Here is a 20,917-nt window from a genome sequence, read left to right as displayed (position 1 = left end):
CCCGAGCACCGGCGGCCCCGGACCCAGGACAAAGAGAACAAAAACATACTCCCACAATGACCTTGATGAATCCTTATGAGAAAATATTCTAATATGGCCACACAAGATAGCGAGAATAAGAGCCAATTTTGTAGTTTTGTCCTTTATTTTGAAGGATGACTGTTCTGAATGGAGATAAAATTATAATTTATGCCAAACCTGGAGACACACAGCTCTGAAAACAACGATCAAACGGTGACATATAGTGCTTTAAATGTTCAATCAGGAGTTCTGGTCTCAATACACCACATGATACATGCACCAATTCATTTTATGCTCTACATGATCTTATGAAATATAGGATTACTCATACATGTAGTTGTGACGCTGGAGAGGTGGGAATTCAGAACATGTTCATAAGAGCTGGCACCAAAATGACAATCTATACCAGAGTAAACATATTTGTGTAGATTATTCAATTATTAAAAGAAAATATTAATTTTGATTAAAATACTCCTTTGTGAAGTCTTCATTTTGACGTCACTTGGTTCTTGCATTGTCTCCAAAATACTTCTTCCAATGTAAACACCTACTGTAACCCCTCCAATTATATATACATTTTTTAAAAAAGGCTGGAGAATAAGAATCAACTCAAGCAGCAAAAATACAAATACTCAAATAAGCAGCAATGCCAAGTGAAATCGCTGCAGAAGTAAATGTACCCGATAGCTTTCCACCTCCCATTCTTACAATCTCACATTTTACCACAGAAATGTAGCAGATGAGTATTGTTTTACATTCATAAATACATAGCATGTACATAAAATATCCAAAAAAAGCACCCCATTTAAAATATTCCTCTCACCGATGTCCTGTGAATTCATATTAAGACAGAATTTTCCAAAGGCAAAACACCAAGAATGAGTTAACGATCTGTACAGGAGTTTGTAAAAGGTTTTCTCACCAGCACCGAGCAATCGTTCTGTTGCCCCCAGGAAGTTTTCAGAGATTATCATACTGTTAATGATTTTAACAGGTTAAAGTGGTAATATTGGATTTAGAGGCATAAAAAGGTCAGCGCAAGTCAACTGACGTCTGAATCGATGGAGATGGCAGGTGAATTCATTTGGGCTAAAATTTAGGGGAACTGCGGGAAGTCTTGCAAACTGGGCTTGACTTTTCTGGACAATTCCACAGATTAAATAGTGCCAAGATTAAAATGTTTTTAACTGAACTGCTCCTTACTTTCTCTTCAGTTCTGCTCTGTCTGGGAAACTATATCTGCTCCTCTCATGACATTCAGTTTAAGCCAGGCTTATTTAAAACTTAATTTCAATACTAAACAAGTAGCTCAGCACCCTGGAGGCTGCAATGGGAATTTTAGACAAGAGGTGTCAAGACACACAACATCAAAGCGGGTCTCCCGAAACATCCAAGATAATAACAAGAAGCTCCTCCTCAAGACGATCACCAAACACAGACCAAAACAACGGCACATACAGGATATTTACAACTTCAAGTCCAACTTTAAATACCACAAACGATCCTCCAAATAAAAGCTAGTTATTGTCCCTCCACTCATTTGTAGTGTTGACAGGTGAGTGACAATCCTTGATTCACATCTGTTGGTCCCAGGGAAACCTTGTTCTACTTGATCACAGTGAGCCTCTGTAGTAAAAAGTACAGGTAAACAAACATCCACAAGATGGCACCAGCAAGTGCAAAGAGAACAGAAACCAATCCAACCGGCCAGGTCAGTTCCCAAAGGTCAAGGTAAGTTCACAGCTATATCCGTCTCAGAAGAACACTGCTGCCAGCTCTCCATGCTCTTCTCTGACCTCGTGACCTCTTGGAGCAACAACACCTTTAATACTGGCCCAATGGACGCAACCATAACTCTGCTCCTTCACTATGATATCTTACAGTTCCCCTTGGAGGAGGATGAGGAGTTCTTTGGAGGACTCTGTGGAGGCCTGAAGGACTTTGAGCGTTTGAGACTGTTGGCTTTGCTACCACCGCTGCTGCTGCCTGATGCTGCGCTGTTGGCCACCGAGTAAGAACGTCCGTGCATCATGACTGCATTCATGCCGTTGGCCATGGAGAAAGATTTGAGGTGGGACTTGATGGCCACAGGAAGGGGCAGTTTGTCGATGAGGTGCACCGGAGTGCAGGAGACGATCGAACGGCAGCACAGATCTTGGAGGCTGAAGACTGTGGAACAAAACAAAGTGTGAGATATCCACAATGCTTTATAATACATCTGTTCATTGTGCCCATAAAGTTCGCTAAACAAGCTGATGCCATCTGGCAGAGAAAGATTTTCAGCTGAGCAAGTTTCTCACAGTTTCAACTATGACATTTGTTTTAACGCTGCTTGTTTCATTAACTTATTGCATTTTTCACTTCTTTTTTTAGTCTCTTCTCAAGCTCTACAAACACAAACATCCATACACCTGTTGATCTCTTGGAAGATATCTACAAGACTAATTTATAGATATTTTTATTAAATATGTTTTTCAAAGATAAGTTCCTTCATGTAACAGTACTTTTGTTGTGGTTTTCATGTGCTCCAACATTCTGTAATACTTTTTTGGTTAAGAGAAGAAAAAAAAAATCACACCTTAAAGACAAAAACATATTCAACCAAATAGTTAAAAGAAGCTGCAACTTTGTAAGTTTAAAATGCTATTTACTACTGAGAGAACGGATTACAGAGATTTCTAAGGTGTCCATTTCTTAAAATTGGCATTGTGAAGTACCATGAAATTTTAACTAAACAGCTCACAGACAAATTACATTGCTCTCAAGAGAGGTGCATCTGTCTAGAAATTAATTTCATCCAAAGAAACAGTTCCAGTGAAAAGTGTTTACAGCTACAGTGGATTGTCCAGGGTAACTGTAAGTTCACAATGCCTTTGAATTCTATTTCTGAAATGTGTTAAAGAGTACCAATGGATTTCCGTTCCATTCATATGTGCACTGGGCGTGAGGAGAAATTTCAGACGTGTATATTAGTACTGCATGATTAATCTAATCGTATTTGCTAACGCTGTGTCAGCCTGTGCAAATACATAGCTGCAAAAGTCTATTTAAAAAGAAAATCTGGACAAATAGACACTGAATTCTTCTGCAAACAGTTTTTCTTATTTGTGGTTACTGACTTCTTTCTGACAACAGGAAAAAAAATTAATTTGACCAAATCTGAAGGAAAAATCTATCAATTGGCTCACCTCTATTGGGCCTCCAGAATTTTTCCATCCCGTGCCTCATCAACACGATGCGTGAAAGCTCTGTGAAGGACTCAATGACGTTGAAGTTGCACAGCGGACTGACCTCAAAAAACGTCATGCTGTTCCTTTCTGCATAAGCCCTCGCCTGCTCTGTTGGCACCTGCCGCTTGAAAGCCAGGTGAAGCCGGTTTCCCACGAGGATCCTAGGCACACCTGGGGCATGCTGATGGAAACATAATACTGCTGTAATATCAGGTTACTGAGTTTTCATGTATCTCTTTAAAATGCTATGCCAACTCTTTGGTGTACAGACGCTATACCACATCTAGAAATAGATAATGACCTTTCTCAAGCCTAGATGACAGCGACACAGGATATACCTCTGCATCTACATGTGTTTCCTATACTTAAATGGGTTGAAGAAAATTACCTCATCAATTTCCCGGATCCATCGGTCAATGCCATCAAAAGACCAGCCATTAGTGATGTCGTACACAAGCAGAATACCCTGCGAAACATGTTGACATGTATAAAGAGTTCCACAACAAAGAAAAAAACACTTAAGCCCTTTTCAGACATGGGTATGGTTGCATTGCTATCATGAGTCTGCTGAAGTGACGACATTCTGTGCTGCACGACACTACTGTATGGGGCTGCAGGTATGTGATAGACTCAGATTAAAGGCTCCTGTAAACAGCTGGAAACAAAAAACCGTGTTTCAGCTGCTGTTAATGTTTTGTAAAAACCTAGATTACAAATACTTTCATTACTAGTGAGTCTCGTTATCGCTGTAAAGTTTAAATTTTATGGGCATTTGGTGCTACCTTTTGCTCTCTGTGATGTTTCTGAACCAATACTGGTGGTGAAATGTGGAGAAAGCCTTCCTTAAATTGCTTCATACAGCTTGAAGTACAGGCATTTGTGCATGCCTATCTGTTATTGCGAATGCATACAGTTCAGGCCATGTTGAAATTGATACAGCGATATACACCTAGGACTGCAACCCAAACTTTAACAGAACCACGACCAGACGTGTGGCTGACACATTCAGCTGCTGTCACGTTAATAGAGAGGAGTGCATGTCTGAAAGGGGCTTGTAATTGCTTTACAAGTCACCTGTGCTCCACGAGAGTAAGACCTGAAGATGGTGCAGAATCTGCCTTGTCCTGATGTGTCCCTATTGAAGACACAGGAGCATGTGAATACACCGTTATGTTACAGGTTCGTTCATTACTGCAGCCACTGTTGACTTGGTTATTCTTTATTGCTATTAGACTTACCATAACTCCAGCTTCACTCTTCTCCCATCCAGCAGAATAGTGGTGGTCTTGTAATCAATCCCTGATATCACACAAAAGCCACACAAAGTGTTTAGCGGTCATCATTGTGGGATTTAAATTAATGTGTGATCAAAACAAGAGATACTGACCACTGCTGTACGCATAAGGAGACTCCACTGATCCGTCCTGCAAACTGTCTAAGATTTCTCCCTTCCCGACATCGCTGTCTCCCACCAGCAGAAATTTTAGTAGATAATCGTAACTCTTGACAGGACTACTCTGAGTCCCCATCATCCCACGCATTGGATCCACTTCAAAGAGAGCTTTTTAAGCTCGTCAGATGTCCACTGCTCGGGGCAAGGGACAAACCAGACGGTCCCTGTGAGTGGTAGCGAAAGCTAGTCGAGCGCCGTTTGACGTTAGCTAACCAGTTAACTGGTGCACTACCCACGATTTCCGTGGACTATTATCTTTTGCCTCATGGAATCCGACACATACAAAGATTTCCTTATTACATCAGGCTTAATGGAAAACAACACTCGGTGTTTAAGCGCCAAACACGGAGTTTAGACACCGTCGATGTAGCGTTAATTTTCACATTAATAATCAAAACAACCTTGGCTGTTAGCTGGCTTGTTAGCTAGCCAGCTAACATAAACGATAGTAATGCATACTAGAACAGACCGGAGGTACAGAGTAACAACTATGCGGTTTATTTCTGCCTAAAATATAATACTCTATCGACCCAAATCCTACAGTTTGACTTAGTCTGTGAAGAAAATGCCAACGAGGGATATTAAGCCTCCGAGCACAACGTATTTCCAAGTGTACTGTGTTGGAACTTCCTGGTAGTGACATCATTAGCAGCGTAACATCCCAACACGATTCTTAAAAATTAAAAACATAGTTAAAATTTTATTTTACACATTCAACGCCAAAAATACAAGTTAATGTTGATTTGCTTGCCTTATTTATGTTTTAATATTTAAGTTTTTCATAATTTAAGTTTTCTAAAAATTAAAAGCTCCTTGACTTACCTTCATGTTGCTTTTTACTTCTTGCTGAAGTTGCAGCATTATCATGACCTAAATTCATGAGAATTTACACAGATTCACATATATGGTTGTAATGAGTCTGTATTAGGAAATATCTAAAATATTTTAGGAAGATAACCGTTTTTTCACCTTATCATTTTAGTTGGATTGGAATTTTATGGCTTAGAAAAAGTCCACTTACCCTGTAAAATTATGGTCTGTTAAATTCAAAATATTTTAAAGAACATTATCTCATGTTCAACATGATACCAAGTTATTCAGTGATTCCAAGCTGTTCAAACTCTTCCCCTCTGGTGGGCACTACAGAGCACTGAACAACCACACACAAAAACAGCTTCTTCTCACAGGCCATTGCACTGATGAACAACTAAATTAGGCAGTAATGACAGAAGCAACCTTTTTATCCCTAATCCTCAACTGTGTACACTGTATATACTTTATATCACAGACCTGTTGATGTTTAATTCCAGCAACTATTGTTCCCCTCCTTTAACATAGCACAAAAAGTAAGCTGTTTGGCATTGGCAGAGAAGATTTGGAAAATTTTTCATGGGCACAACCCACATACTCAGCTCTGCTGCTCATCCCACAAATGCATGTTCCTTACAAATGTGGAACCATTTAAAAGGGAAATAAACAGGCTTTCCAGCAGTATAAGATTTATTGCCAAGAAGCATGGTTACAATGAAGAAATAATCTACCAAACAGAAATTTCCTCACTTTTTGTGCTATATTTATATGAAGTGCCAATAATACTATATTTATTGTTCAGAACTTTATTTATTCCTTTCATCAGAATCTGCACAATTTCCACTGAATTCTGGTCTAATTTAAGTATGCTCTTTCATACAAATTTATAGCTGTGCATTGTAGTTAAACACTCATGTTGGTTAGTTTGTCCTGTTGCCTTTGTTTAAACACACATGGCTGTTTTTGTGTAATTTGAGAACATGGTGGACTTAAAGTCATTATTCTATCAATGCTACATCTGGGGAGAAATGTTTATCTGCTGCTAACAGCAGACAGAAAAAATGAAACTCTGCCTATGAACTAAAAATAATTGATTAAAATCCTTCAGACTTTATTTTCCATGTTACACCACTGAATTGAAGTGAATAAGGAGATGCTTCACTGGCCCATGAGCTTGGTGAGTGTGTGAGGTTTAAGATGTCCCACTTTCAAATTTTCAAGTGCATGAGGGGCTCCAAACAGACTTTTCAACACTATTAAGTGCCATTTCTGTGACTCTGCATATTCACAGACTTTCCTGAGAGACTTGCCCATAGTTCATAGCAACATTGCATATGTATAGTTGTTCTGTCCCACTAAATAGACACAGACCAAGCAGGGTGTGTGTAGGAGAGCAATCTGTTGGGAAGTTTATATGTCAAGTTTATATGACAGCATCTTGCTGTCGAATAACCACTACTGAGGTTGCTGTGTGTTTGTAGATTTGTATGCATTTTCAGTTGAATGTCCACGTCGGATTTACAGATTTCCATACCTTGCCTGACTTTTGGTAGTTTGCTAAAATGTCTAAGTGGCTCATTAAACTGCAAATGAAACAAAGGTACAATTTGACATTTTTTTTCTCTTTTTTTCAACAGGATGTTTTATTTCCAGGCAATGTCCACTGTCACAATACTGTGTTCCAGTCCTCCTCTAAGTCGTATTTTCAGACTTTTGAGCACTGGTGAGTTCACAAACTAATATCCTACAGCTGTGACATCAGCTAAATCTGAAAGGGTTATTGCCAAGGCTTTAGGGCAGTGACTGGGATTGGGTCATTATGATATACTTTACCAACCCACTTTGGTGTTGAGAAATGTGACTATTACTGGTCATTTCTCATTGGTTGTTCCTGATTAGCATTTCTGGCAGCTGTGGGAATTCTCTCCTGATTACAGAGTAGAAAAGCCAGGTGAACCACTGCTATTATACTCAACTTGCATAGGTGCAGGGTCAGCAATTGGAGATAGTGACTGGAGGAAAGAAATGGGGCTGATGCATGATGGGCTTTTATTCCTGCTGTTCTGTTTAGCCAGTAGTTCTCGGTTCAGAAACAGAGCTGGTAATGGTGTGTTTCTGCAAGATCCTGAATTAGAGTGGGAGAGAAGGGCGACAGTTATGGGTGAAGAAAAAACAGAAGCTTCTGTGCCAAAATCCAAACTCTGGAGGAGTGCATCAGCTGATGCAGCTTCACTGCCTGGAGCATATAAGTATGAGTACCTCCGTGTCCCATATGCCAATGATAGGAAAGAGGATTTCAAGCCACAAAAAGGTGCCAGACCCCTCTCTGGATGGGCCAAGAAAATTTTACTTGGTCATACTCCCACTATTCCTCTAGCTCGGGAAGCAGGAGACAGACACAAGCTGGTTGAAATCCTCTGCCATGTTGACAGACTATATGTAAGAATAAAGAGAGAGGTCTTTAAGTCTCGTGATGCGTACAAATACTTGAAATTAGGGACTTGTCCTGTTAACCATGCTAATGACAAGTATTACTACCTTCTGTACCTCCTGAAAAATGATTGTGGATTCAAGAAAGAGGTTGGTGATGTTTTATTTTCAATATATTGGTTCTCTACTTTCTTTTAACAAACCACCACCCACACAGATGTTTGTTTTACAGAGCAATGTGGATTATTTGTCCATCAGCAGTGTGCTCAGCTACAAGCCAACCAGTGTAGTTCTAAGGGAAATGCCATTTGACATTCCTCTGCAGTGTAAATTCCCCAGGTAAGACTTTGCATGGTCTCTTGAGTTTTAGACTGAGGTTACAACATATTCCTATTCACCTTTAGCTACATGTGCTTCATGCTGAGTCTAACTTGTCTCATATTCATGTGTTTTACTCTGACTGTTGCAGGCTGTTTTATGCCTATAAAATTGGCTTCCATCCCAAACTACAGGGAGGCACAATTTTCAAAGCGCTCCAACCAAAAAGCAGTTTCATCCTCACCCCACAAGATGGTATGACTTTGAAATGTGATTTTTTTTTTTTTTTTTTTTTTGCTGACTTCCACACATGAAGTGCTCTGTAAAACAAAGGTGCTTCAATGTTTTCAGTACAGTCTTTCCCACAAAATTCTCTTATGCCAAAATGAGGGTTTAAATGCTCCAATGAATGACAGGCAGTAGCAGTGTCTTAAGTTGAAAGATTTCTAAACTAAACATGGCTTAGAATATAGAAAACAGGAAAAATATTGGATGAGATCTTTGAAGCAAAGTAGTGTTGCAAGATATTGGACTTCTGCTGTTATATTTGACATTTATTTGCCAACTCATTTTATATGTGCATATTTCCACTTAATTGCAAAGAACATTCCTGTAGTGGAACAAATATGACGATCTGTATACTTTTACATCTTAATGGGCTACTGGCAGATGTGGACATAAAATACAATGATTTTCAAATGCACACGTTCACCGGCAGAATGAAACAATTTCAATTTTAATATAAAACGTGACACATACATTTTAATAATATTTTAAATGAAAGAAAACAGTCAAATAGATGTGGCCAAAGAACATTACATGCTAATGAGGTGATGTTAAATTGGTAAAATGCACGTGAGTTTCTTAAAAAAACAAAACAAAAAGAACCACTCAGGGTTATTCCATCTGAAATCATCAGGGGCCTTCTGCTCAATCATCTCTGATCTGCTGGAAATTTTAACAAACTATGGGTATTTAAGATTGTATATGAAATTTAAATTGATAGTCCTTTCCAATATTTTCCCAGAGTGTTTTTTTTTTTTTATTCACTGTTGTGATTTTTTTTTTCCACAAATTGAAATTTGAGGGTACATTTGAATGACAACTTTTAAATATGAAAGGCTAAAATATTCATTGTTATGTCATTGATTCAGAATCTACAATATTGTGGAAGTAGATGAATATATTTCTGATTATGGGTGAGTTAAAATATGAAGATAGAATTAGAGCTGTCGTGAATTGTCCCGTCTTTGAGCACAAATCAATAATAATAATTTTTAAAAAACTAATTAAGTCTGACGTCAACAAGTGATATTTTCAGGACTATATATAGTTGCATGTCACAATATATGAAACAAAAGATTTTAAAAAACTTGGTTATAAAAATGAAAAAAATTGGATTTAAAAAAAATGTCTTTAGAAAGCATTTGATAAATCAACCTATAATTATCTTCATAAATATCTGTATTTTATGCTATTAATCTCATATAAATCAGAGATGGAATGCCTCTTAAGGATCCTGGATATGAAGGGAAAAACAAACATGACAAAGTTCATGGGACAAAGGCACTTGTTCAGCCTCATTTACAGTTACTGACATGCATTGGACATTTCAAATGTGTTCAAAGATGGACACAAGTTTTTTTGTTTCTTTTAGCTTTAAAAAAAAAAAAATACATTCCATATCAACCATAGCAGCTGCCTATGCTCAGGTCTTCAAGAATTGATTCTAAAATGCATGATATGCAAGCATATTCTGCTGTAGCATGTAAAAATATTCTCATGAATTCTTCAGCAATTCAACAGCTTAAAGCCCAGAAGCTCAAATGGCTCCAAAAACATTTCTCAGTGACTAAACTTGTCCTGTGACTTCCCTTTACCTTAGCATCGGGGAAGGACATCACTGGAATTCAATCCTACATCTTGGGACAGCTGATGTTTTTTCAGGCCAGTGGAGCAGTCGGCACTCCAAGCTCTGGAAAGGAGAGGCTGTACATCAACAAGTGCTTTGTGACCACCTCCCAAGACCCTAACTCACATGTTAAATATACCGTCATTGACAACTACGGGTAATATTTTAACAATTTCAGAATCAAAATGGCCCTGGCTTGTTAGATGGTAGTGAACATGTGCATTTTCTCTAACTGCAGCTGCATGATTGATGGCAAGGTGACGCTACAATCAAAGTTCCTCCCTGCTAACTCAAAGAAGGTCCAGAAATTCAGCGTTGGCGCCTTCATTTTCAAGAACACTGCTTCGACCACCTCGCAACAGGTACATTTGTACAAAATTATATGTGCTGTCAAATAGAAATTGTATATTACTGCTGAAATGTCTTTCAGCACCTCTACATGCACTGTGAGATCTCTATGGGGCCACTTTCTCCAACTCCGACTTCAAAGGCTTGCAATTTTAATCCAGCCACCAAAAAGTGAGTGGAAACTAGCTTGCACAAGATTTTTTTTTTTTTTTTCTTATTTCATTTTTTTTTTTTTTGTAGGTCATTTGCTTGGTGGCCAGAATGTATGTGAAGATCCTTATGACCTGATAACCCTGTTTATGGTTTTAGGTGGGTGGCGCTCTATGGTAAGGACTGCATATGTGCCTGTTGTGACTCAACTTGCTCATCAGGAAAGCATAAGGGTAAGTTTCAGCCTTTTTTGTTTACACATTCTGGAAAGAGGAAGTCACTATAAAACCCTGTCTAAAAGAAACACAATAGTTTTAAAAGTCTGTTCAAGATGCTGATGCACAGTTATTGTCCCCTGGCAGTCTCACAATCCTGCAGGATCTTTGGGCATTAAACTAGTTTTTACTCTTTAACAAAATTTTGGGAATTTCCTGTTTCATCAGGTCCCAAGACGATCATCTCCAGTCCCTCCTGGAAGGTTGACTTGAGCAGTATGGATGAATACGTGAAGGGTGACTCTCAGATGAAATCCTCTGGTGCTGATACATTCAGTTTAGAGGACCCTGACCTGGCAGAAATTAAAGACTTTCAAAACTACTGGAGCCTTGATTAGTAAAACTGCCACATTGAAATGATCAGTTTTAAATAAATCAATTTCTTTTTTTCTGGTACTCTATTGCACAACATGGCATTGCTTCATGAATGAGCTGTAGTTTAATTACTTCTGTGATGTGAATTCTTTTCAATAGAAGACTAAAACCTACCATCTAAACTGAAAGACTTTCCTTAAATGAAACTGTTGGCACTTTGAGTACACCTCACAGCATAATCATGTATCAGCATGTGTGCATTTATAAGCATCTCCTGGAAATGCATCACAGCGTGTCTGTATATACAGTTATGCACCACAAGGGGATGGAAGAGATTCACCGGCTTTGCTTTGATGAACTCGGCAGGCAGTTCAATAACCTCAGTTAGTGGGTTGCCGATAAGAATGTGGTTCAGCAGCTTCCTCTCAAGGCTTCTCTCCATAAAGGCCAGCAAGTCTCGTAGCCTACGATCTACACAGCTTGGTTTCCACTGCGATGAGTCTTTAGTCAAAAGGAGATGCATTAGTGCAGTTTTGAAATGATGGTCCTTCAGAGCACTACTTCCTGACAATGCTGTCTGTCTCTTGTGCAGGAAACGTGCAATTTCAAGAGTTTGAATGTGGCAGGAGTTTTCAGGCAGGTGTTTAGAAAGTTGTTGTAGGAGATGGTCTTCATAGGAAGTCAGGGAGAGAGTCCAGAAAGTGTCCAAATCATTCGAGGACCAAGGTGTAATGAAGAAATAAGCATCATTGTTGAATCTAACCACAGGATTCATACTGAAGCTAATCTTCTTCCCCGATCTGAATCGAATGACCAGAGCACCTGGAGCGTCAATGTAGCGAATGTTGAGCTCAAACTCGTACTTGTGTGAAATCAGTGCCCAGGCTTGTTTGATCGTTCCCTGAAACCATCTGGCAACCTGTGACTTTGACAGGAAGGGAGTGTTCTTGGAGCAAAGAAGGCCATCACAAGCATCTGTTTTTTGTGTCTTTACATTCTCACTCTCACAATGTAGCAGGCAAACCATATCTTCATCAGCATCAGAGGACTGACAGGGGCAGCCATTTTGGACTTTCTTATTTTCCAACAATTTTATCTGACCACAGACATGCATATCTGACAGCGGGTCAGTGGTCTGGTTGTTCCAGAGCCGACACTGAAAACTATACGGCTCAGGTGGGTGAAAAGGCACGATGATGTCAGACAGGTTCACCATCTCAAAGTCCTCGATCACCATACTGCCATTTTTATCAGCAATGGTTCTCATGGCTTCCAGTAGATCATTTGCAAAACCTTCCAAAAACTCATCCTCCCTCCACTTTTTCTCAGATGAGACTTGGACACATTTGGCATAAAACTGCTTCAGAGTATTGACATCAGGTAGCAGCACTTTAGCAACAGTGCATGTCCCTGACAAGGCAGCAGTTACTTCTTGTTCCATTTGTGACTTTCTACTCTGGTATTTCCTAAAGAAGCGTATAATGGAAATAATGGAAAATGTCTGCCAAATATACCAGAGGTAATCCCTCGCCCACTCGGCAAATGTGTTCTCTGAAGTTTCATTTTCTGATGTCTTGGTGTAGACGTATGAAAGAGGGGCTTCTTGTTCTGTGGAGCCAAACATTTCATCATCTTCAGGCTTTTTGTTTTGCCCCTGTGGTCTGTCTGGGACTTCAGTCTGGGCGTCTCTGTCCTTTTGCTCAAGACTGGTTTGTGAAGTCGTCGGAACAGTCTCAGGTTCACCATTACATGTCTGTGGCAGACTTGGATCAGATTTAGTTATTGTGTGTCCCTCTGGTAATTTGTGATTATCTTCTGAGTCTCGGTTGGTGACAGTCACATCTGACATTTTCTCTTTTTTGGTGACATGTTGATCTGAGCAATTCTCTTCCTCTGGAAGGTCTTTCATGTCATCTTGAGGCCCTTTACTGCCAGAATGTGTCATTTCCTCACTGACAGGTGCCATTTCCTGGTCCAGTTTCTCTTCCTCTCTCAGCAGCCTCTGTTCATGTATTCCCTCTGTGATGCTGGTCTCCCAGTCCTCAACTCCAGGGTCGTCCTTTGGACACATGAGGAGACCCAGAGCCACCACGAACACTCGCAGCACAGTTTCCTGCATTATCACTGCTGTCTGTGAAGGGATAAAACAGCAGTGAATTTCAAAATGCATTTTTGATCAATAAAATGTGTAAAAACAGAATAAATAAAAAATCCTAGTGTTTTCATGTAAAAACATTTTATCAGAAGTGTTCCAGCTGACAGATTTCACAATAATGCACAGCTACAGAGAACAAACCAACTTCCTGGACTGTCAATATGCATTTTCTCAATTTATTTCTTTTGTACATAAAATATGAAGCAGCATTACTTATTGCACATAGCATTAAAAGTAGAAGAAGATGAATACGCACCAGAAAGGTGATTGATAAAATCACTAATGCAATGTTTCGGTAATATGTGGCAGGTATAAAGGAGGAAGCTGAAGAGCAACCTTGAACAGCCGATCACAGGCTCTGTGCTCTCTTCCTATTTTAGATGTACGTTGTCGTTTGTGACTTATTTCCTGCACACCCTGCCCATGTGCTCCGCTGCAACATTTTACTGAGCAATACACAGAAAAAAAAGAGAGCAGACTTCCTGTCATTTTAACTGCACATTCACAAAGTCAGTTGAGTCATTAAGATGCGTCACTCAGACAGTTTTAAGAGTAAAAACGTGCACTATGACAAGAAAGTTAAGGTGATGGGCCACATACATACTTTTGTCAAAACTATATGAATACTGTATGAGTAGGAGAGTAAGCCCATGTCTTTTATCCTCTTGTGGGTTTCTAAACTGGTTTGTCAAGCTTTGTTTCATTCAGTGGGTCCAGGTGTGTTCAAAGGGATGCATGGAAACCACTTTGAGATTTTATAATATTCATATTTTGCCTTTTATAGCATGAAGCTCTAGTATTTTATTAATTTCATTCAGATTAAGCAAGTGCAAACAGGTTCACCCTTCACCTCTCAGACAAAAAACTAATTTTCCAGTCAAAGCCACAGATATTTGAATGGTTTGAAAACAGTTTTGCATGTCTGGATTGTCATGGAAACACACAAATGATACCTCAAGTTAACACTACCACACACCTAATATATGTAAGCACATAAAGATATTGATGTGAATTGTGATAAGTCTGGGAAAACTCTAAGCGTTTTCTGAGCCCTGCAACAGGTCTATTTTTGAGAAAATGTGGTCTAAACGAGAATCTTTTGTCAAGTTACATTAAACTCAGGTGCCTGTGAAGGGAGGAGCATGATGACAGATGATTTGGTTGGCTTTGAACATCAGCAGAGAGTTCGAGAACCACCTTTCAGTTGGTCAGCTACAATGTTTGCGAAGTATACAAAGAACTATAGTTTATTTACTATGTACATAGCCACTGTATGATTTCATCTGTTCATCCACTACTCAATAAAAAGGTGAGTGTGATTTTATTTTCCGATCAACAACTATTTATTTTGTAATATTATCTGTATATAAAACTGATAACATGTCAGTCTGTATAAAAGCAGGTTTAGAGTATGGTCACTATGATGAGAGTCTGGTAGTGGTTTATTAAGGATCTTTCTTAAAATGCTTACAATAGCCTTTTAATGGTTAGTAAGTAATTTACAAATGCTTTATAGAAAACTAACTATCCATTATTAAGTAAATACTTTAGGATCTCTGTTTGCTGAGCCTGTGATCTTCTGACAAAGTTCCACACAGCACTTCAGTCAAAATGTGTTTATTACAAACCTGATGGTCTCTTAACGTACATAACTGTGGCTCCTATCATTTATTATGCTTATTAATAAATTTAATTTATTATTTATCATACCTAGTTAATGGTTTTATTAACAGTTCAGCAAACAAGGATATTTTTACAATCTGGCAGTGCCATAATTGGTCTCATTAAGGGCTTAAAATAAAAATAATAATAAAAATAAAATAAATAACATATTAACATTAGTAATTTATTACTCATTAATGAAGCATTAACTTATAAACATTGTATGAGTAGCTTCTTGTCACTGAGTGATTCGTACTAAACTTGAATTAGTTCTCAAGTGATTTATATATGCAGTGACACAAGAAGTAGCACACTGTGTTACCTTTTCTACCAGTTTTTCATTGATTTACTTATAATAGCCTACCGTTCTGTTCCCCAGATTTAACCGCACCTGAGCAAAATATCCACAACATCTCAAGATGGATAAGTTTCGTATGATGTTCCAGTTTCTCCAATCCAACCAGGAGTCTTTTATGAATGGGATCTGTGGTATCATGGCACTGGCTAGTGCCCAGATGTACTCTGCCTTTGAGTTCAACTGCCCATGTATGCCAGAATACAACTACACCTATGGGATTGGACTGCTCATTATTCCTCCTATTTGGTTCTTTCTGTTAGGTTTTGTATTGAACAACAATGTGTCAGTGCTCGCTGAGGAGTGGAGAAGACCCACAGGGAGACGAACGAAGGATCCAACAATCCTGCGCTACATGTTTTGTTCAATCACACAGAGATCCTTGATAGCACCTGCAGTGTGGGTGTCTGTCACACTCATGGATGGGAAGAGCTTCCTCTGTGCCTTCAGCATCAACTTGGATATTGACAGGTTTGGGAATACCAGTCTTGTTAAGGGGATGTCTGAGATGGAGAGGATAAAACTGCTGGCGAGGATTCCATGCAAGGAGTTATTTGAGCACCAGGAAATAAGAGCGGCAGCGTCACGATACATCAAGTGTATATCACAGGTAACCTGATCTTTTTTCATACTGTTGTTCTGGAAATGGTTTTCTGATGACAACTATTTGACAAACACAAACCCAGAGACAAGTGAGACAGGCAGTTTCTTGGTATTGTTCCTTGTGACTCACTGACTCACTGTCACAAGATAGAGACAGTAAAATAGAATAGAGAACAGCTACTCTTAATGTTAGCACCAACACCTGAGGTTTTCCAATATGAAGTCAAAATGACCGACAACATTCTTGTTCACTGATCAGCCAAAACAATGAAACCACCTGCCTTGTGCAGGTTCCTTTTATGTTGTCAAAACAACTATGATCCCACTGGGCATGGACACAGAAGTTCTGGTGGTGTCTTTGGGGTCTTGGACTGGGACTGTGTCAGCAGATCCTTGGGGCTCTATGGTTGTGGGGTGGGTGCTCCATGACTTGTTCCAGCACAGGCTGTTGATGCATTAAATTGGGAGGCCTGCCAAAAAAAACAGCTTGTGCCCTTTGTCAAGTTCCTCGAGCTATTCCTGAGTAGTTTATGTGGTGCAGCAGGGCACACTGCTGTTGCTGTCTGGAAGTCCTGTTGTCATGGAGGGTGTGCTTTGTCTATAATAATGTTTAGGTGGGTGCTACATGTCAAAGCAGCATCCACATGAATGCAAGAACCCAAGGTTTCCCAGCAGATCATTGCATTGCACGGAGATGTTTTTCCTGCCAGTGGTTTTAATGATGGGGCTACTTAGTGTACGTCCAGGTACAATACTGTTGAAAAGTTAGGGGTCACCCAGGCAATTTCATGTTTTCCATGAAAACTCACACTTTTATTCACGTGCTAACATAATCACACAAGGGTTTTCTAATCATCAATTAGCCTTTCAACACAATGTAGCATTAGAACACAGGAGTGATGGTTGTAGGAAATATTCCTCTGTAGCCCCATGTAGATATTCCATTAAAAATCAGCCGTTTCCAGCTAGAATAGTCATTTAACACATTAACAATGTCTGGACTGTATTTCTCATTAATTTAATGTTATCTTCGTTGAAAAAATTGCTTTTATTTCAAAAATAAGGACATTTCTAAGTGACCCCAAACTTTTGAACTGTACTGTATATCAAGATGTTTAGCAATTTTGTGCATTTATTTCCAGGTTTTTAAGTTTTATACATTAATATCAAGGGTTTTAACAGTTACATGCATCAGTACGCAGGGTTTTAACAGTTTTGTGCATTAATATCCAGGATAGTGAAAGGTCTATATGTTAATACACAGGTTTTTAACATTGTAGTGCAATGACATCCAGGTTATTCACAGGTTAATATCCAGGTTTTTGACAGTTTTGTGCATAAATATCCAGGTTTTAGTTTATTTTGTGTGTTATTATCCAGATTATTGACTTGTAAATGTATCACTATCCAAGTCTTTAATTAAAAATATACACATAATGGATATGTAACTGAGTTGTCGTAGTATTAGAATGCATATATTAGAATTTGGGTACTCTTAAGCCAACCATGTTAACACCTGAAGGAAGGATAAAGGGTTTACTGTTTCCCCCTAAGAACTGTATAACTTAGAGTTTGCCTTAAAACTGGATTTACACCTTCAAATTTACAGAAAACATAACTGTATGGCTAAATAAATATGACTGTTACCAGATATTTTTGTCTGTTATGGATTTTCTCAAAGAGACAGCTTTGTTGGGACTTGTGACAGCAGTATCTCTAAAATCGTAGTTGGTTGTCTTTTCAATGAACTATTTTAACTTCATCTCAGCTAAAGCTAATTTTAGTTTCCTTGCTTTATTCCTCAGAGACTTTAGTCAACTTAAATCTCCCTGCCAGACTATAATTCACTTCACACTTTGAGCTCACTGAACCTTTCCTGGTCGTTTATTAGAGGCATAGATAAGCCTCCAGATTTATTATTCATGGAACTGGGGCCTCTTCCAGTCCTTCCAAAAACACCCACACTGTTATTTAGGTCTTTGATCAGCTGAAGGGCAATTATACAGGCTTAAAAGTAACACATCTCTAGAAAGTCTGTTGATACACAGATTTTGTTAATGAGCTGTGAAACTGTCAAGAAGCTGCTATATATGCTTTCTCCATCTCAACTGACAGTGTGACCTCAACTGTCTTCAGTATCTGCAAGAACACAGACAGCCTTGGAGTCAAGATGAACAACATATTTACTGTCCAAGGCGTTCATGTCCTCTATCTAAATTTTGTTCATATTTTGAGTGCTCATAATGGTGATTGTTTGTTACATTCATAAATTTAATAACGTCTATGTTTCACAGGCATGTGGTTGGATGTTTTTGCTCATGATGACCTTCACTGCCTTTCTGATCCGAGCTATTCGACCATGCTTCACCCAGGCGGCCTTCCTCAAAACCAAGTACTGGTCTCATTACATCGACATCGAGCGCAAGATGTTTGATGAGACCTGCAAGGAGCATGCTAAGAGCTTTGCCAAAGTTTGCATCCACCAGTACTTCGAGAACATTAGTGGAGAGATGCGAAGCTTCCACTACCGCCGCTCCAGCAGGGATGGGAGCGACGATGACAGCGAAGACAAGAAAAGCGATGAAGAAAAGCTCCTGGGTATCAGGGCCCAGGACGATATGAACAAAGTTTTGTGGAATTGGCACACCTGTAAGCCAGCTCTGGCCCTGAGAAAGGACGAAATAGATGGTGAAAACAATGGCCGACTGAATGGAAACATCAACGGAGCAGTTAATGGGTTTGCAAAGGGACACACCCATGAAGTGGAGAAAAAGGAATGGGCTGTGTATTATAGTAAGGTCTGACGAGTTCAAAGAGAAAAACAAAAGCTCAGCTATCAGACAGTCACTGGGTTTAAGAGATGAAGGAATTGCTTTGTTCCAGAAACTATTATATTAGAATCTGTAACAGTTATTTGATTTCAGGTTAAATCTAAACTTTCATTTCAACGTGCAAAACATTTTATGAATACATATAAAGAGTGCAATATGGATTTTTGACTGATCATATCTTACCTCAGCTCATAGCTATAACTACTAATATTTTAACATAATTCCCATGAAGTAGTAAGAAAAACAGAGACTGTCAACATATTTCTGGTTCAAATACAGTTCAGCGAACTCAGCAGATGTCTGGTCCTGGGTGTAGCCCAAAACCTGCTGTTTTTATGTTTGTCTCAACATTGTTTTATGTATTCTTAATGAATTATTGTTGTAAATGCACTCTGCCATTGCTCTCAAAGGGGCCAAGCTTGGCAAAAACCCAGAGTCTGTAAATTCTAGGCTTCTAATAAGAGCTGCTGCGTCAGAATGATAGTAAAGCATTATTATGGCACAATGGGGAGTTCTCACTGATAACAACACTTATGTTTGTGTTGCTCTCAAGGGCAGATCTGTCATAAATACACCAAGACAGAAAGTGAAACAAAGGGTCATATGAGTGAGGGAAAAAGCTGAATTCAGTTCAAACAGTCACTACTCCTTGCTTTAAAACAGGAGTGTTTGTAAGAAGTAATCTTTCTCTTACACACTCAGAAATTTAGCTACAGCGACCTTGCTTAGGAGTACGACTAGCTGTTTGGTAATGATAGGTAACTTAAGCTAGATATTGCTGTGCAAATGGTCCTCCTAAGACAGTTTTGTGTTTAGAACAGAGAGACCAACAATGCTACAGCATTTACAATCAGGCAAACCTATGATTTATGCAAAAACAAAAGGTTGTGGCAGCCAAAACAATTTACATGGCACTCAGACAACAATGTCAGCATTTGCATTTCTCTCATTTTCCTACTGAGGGCCTAGTTTTATCAGTCACTCCCTGCTATAACCTATTTCACTTAATAATCTTCTACGAAAGCACTCTTTCAATGTATTTCACATGAATGTAGTTAGAGTTGAATATGTATACCCTGTAAATAATTTCACACATCTTCAGGAAGCTGTTGTCACAATGGTGTTTTCATCATATTTCACAAGAGGGCGTGCTGTTGCTAAAACCACCCCATGCCAACAATGACAACACAACCCTGTAGCTACAACACACATCATGTTTGAGTCTGCAAACAACCCAGCATGCCTGCAGTGTATTAAGGGCTACATTTATACTCGTGCATCTGTGCAGCCCATCCAGCTGTTCCTCAGTGCTCAGGAGTAATGTCATTACTAGAGCAGAGGAGGGGAGGCAGGGTGAATGAAAATGGCATGTATCCCATTGAAGGCTCTCCCTCCCTCCCTGTCCCTTGGGGATTAGTGGAGCAGCACTCCCCTCGACCACCTCACAGCTCACCCAGTAGCCCAGCAGCTGTTCTCTCCCTCAGCGAACTGGCGGCCAGGGCTGCTGGTGTGGGGGTGGACACGCATGCAGCGTCTTTGTCGAGGCTGTGATTTTTCCTCTCTGTCTCCCAATTTATCTTATTTAATATTGTTTCATGTGCAGAGATGCTTCATTGTCCCTGTTTCTTTGTGACTGCTGCAAAAACAGGTATATATATATATATATATATATATATATATATATATATATATATAGTTCAAAACTACTCTGCTGTAGCTCTAAAAATAAAACCTGCCGACGTGTGAAGAGAGGAAACGGTGAAGGAGGTTGCATCATTTCTTCCTTTCTGACCTCCACTTCACACAAATGGCTTTGTTTTGGTTGTCAGGACATCAGCCATGCGCATGTTGCTGACTGGGGCCTCCCTTGACTTTGCTGCAAGTGTCTCTCTTGTCTCCCTCTCACATATACATGCACTGGGCTGTGCGCATACAGACACATACACATCAGCATGCTTGCAGGCGCCCTATTCGTCAGCGTCTGGCTCATTCTGCCTTCCTTCTGCCTACAGATTGGAGGACAGAGGTAGCGAGGGAGGGCTGAGGGAG

General features: G+C 39.4%; 4 protein-coding genes across 5 annotated transcripts; 2 read left to right on the top strand and 2 right to left on the bottom strand.

Moving 5' to 3' along the window:
* Nucleotides 1-123: 123 nt before the first annotated feature.
* LOC111570439 (ras-related protein Rab-40C-like) lies at nt 124-5,336 on the bottom strand. The gene is made up of 6 exons (XM_023273208.3): nt 4,639-5,336; nt 4,490-4,550; nt 4,326-4,386; nt 3,640-3,717; nt 3,210-3,432; nt 124-2,190 (listed from the first exon to the last, which is right to left on the bottom strand). Exons 1-6 carry the CDS (start codon nt 4,790-4,792, stop codon nt 1,889-1,891), a joined length of 879 nt encoding a protein of 292 aa, XP_023128976.1. The 5' UTR covers nt 4,793-5,336; the 3' UTR covers nt 124-1,888.
* Nucleotides 3,829-11,348, top strand: zp3c (zona pellucida glycoprotein 3c). Of its 2 annotated transcripts, XM_055009845.1 has the most exons (9): nt 3,829-3,868; nt 7,152-7,237; nt 8,177-8,283; nt 8,414-8,517; nt 10,148-10,331; nt 10,413-10,536; nt 10,605-10,693; nt 10,832-10,905; nt 11,116-11,348. In XM_055009845.1, exons 3-9 carry the CDS (start codon nt 8,246-8,248, stop codon nt 11,283-11,285), a joined length of 783 nt encoding a protein of 260 aa, XP_054865820.1. In that variant the 5' UTR covers nt 3,829-3,868; nt 7,152-7,237; nt 8,177-8,245; the 3' UTR covers nt 11,286-11,348. The 2 variants fall into 2 exon arrangements, with proteins under 2 accessions (XP_054865820.1, XP_054865819.1); XM_055009844.1 differs by lacking the exons at nt 3,829-3,868; nt 7,152-7,237 and adding an exon at nt 7,399-8,094.
* LOC111570422 (inositol 1,4,5-trisphosphate receptor-interacting protein) lies at nt 8,970-15,622 on the bottom strand. The gene is made up of 2 exons (XM_023273179.3): nt 13,674-15,622; nt 8,970-13,393 (listed from the first exon to the last, which is right to left on the bottom strand). Exon 2 carries the CDS (start codon nt 13,379-13,381, stop codon nt 11,459-11,461), a length of 1,923 nt encoding a protein of 640 aa, XP_023128947.2. The 5' UTR covers nt 13,382-13,393; nt 13,674-15,622; the 3' UTR covers nt 8,970-11,458.
* Nucleotides 13,384-20,508, top strand: LOC111570473 (calcium homeostasis modulator protein 1). The gene is made up of 3 exons (XM_035949504.2): nt 13,384-14,726; nt 15,459-16,044; nt 18,332-20,508. Exons 2-3 carry the CDS (start codon nt 15,499-15,501, stop codon nt 18,839-18,841), a joined length of 1,056 nt encoding a protein of 351 aa, XP_035805397.1. The 5' UTR covers nt 13,384-14,726; nt 15,459-15,498; the 3' UTR covers nt 18,842-20,508.
* Nucleotides 20,509-20,917: the final 409 nt, after the last annotated feature.

This window comes from Amphiprion ocellaris, chromosome 4 (assembly GCF_022539595.1).
Source record: "Amphiprion ocellaris isolate individual 3 ecotype Okinawa chromosome 4, ASM2253959v1, whole genome shotgun sequence".
Lineage (NCBI taxonomy): Eukaryota > Metazoa > Chordata > Actinopteri > Pomacentridae > Amphiprion > Amphiprion ocellaris.
Note: the sequence above shows the minus strand (reverse complement) of the source record. Positions and strands in the feature narration are given on the sequence as shown.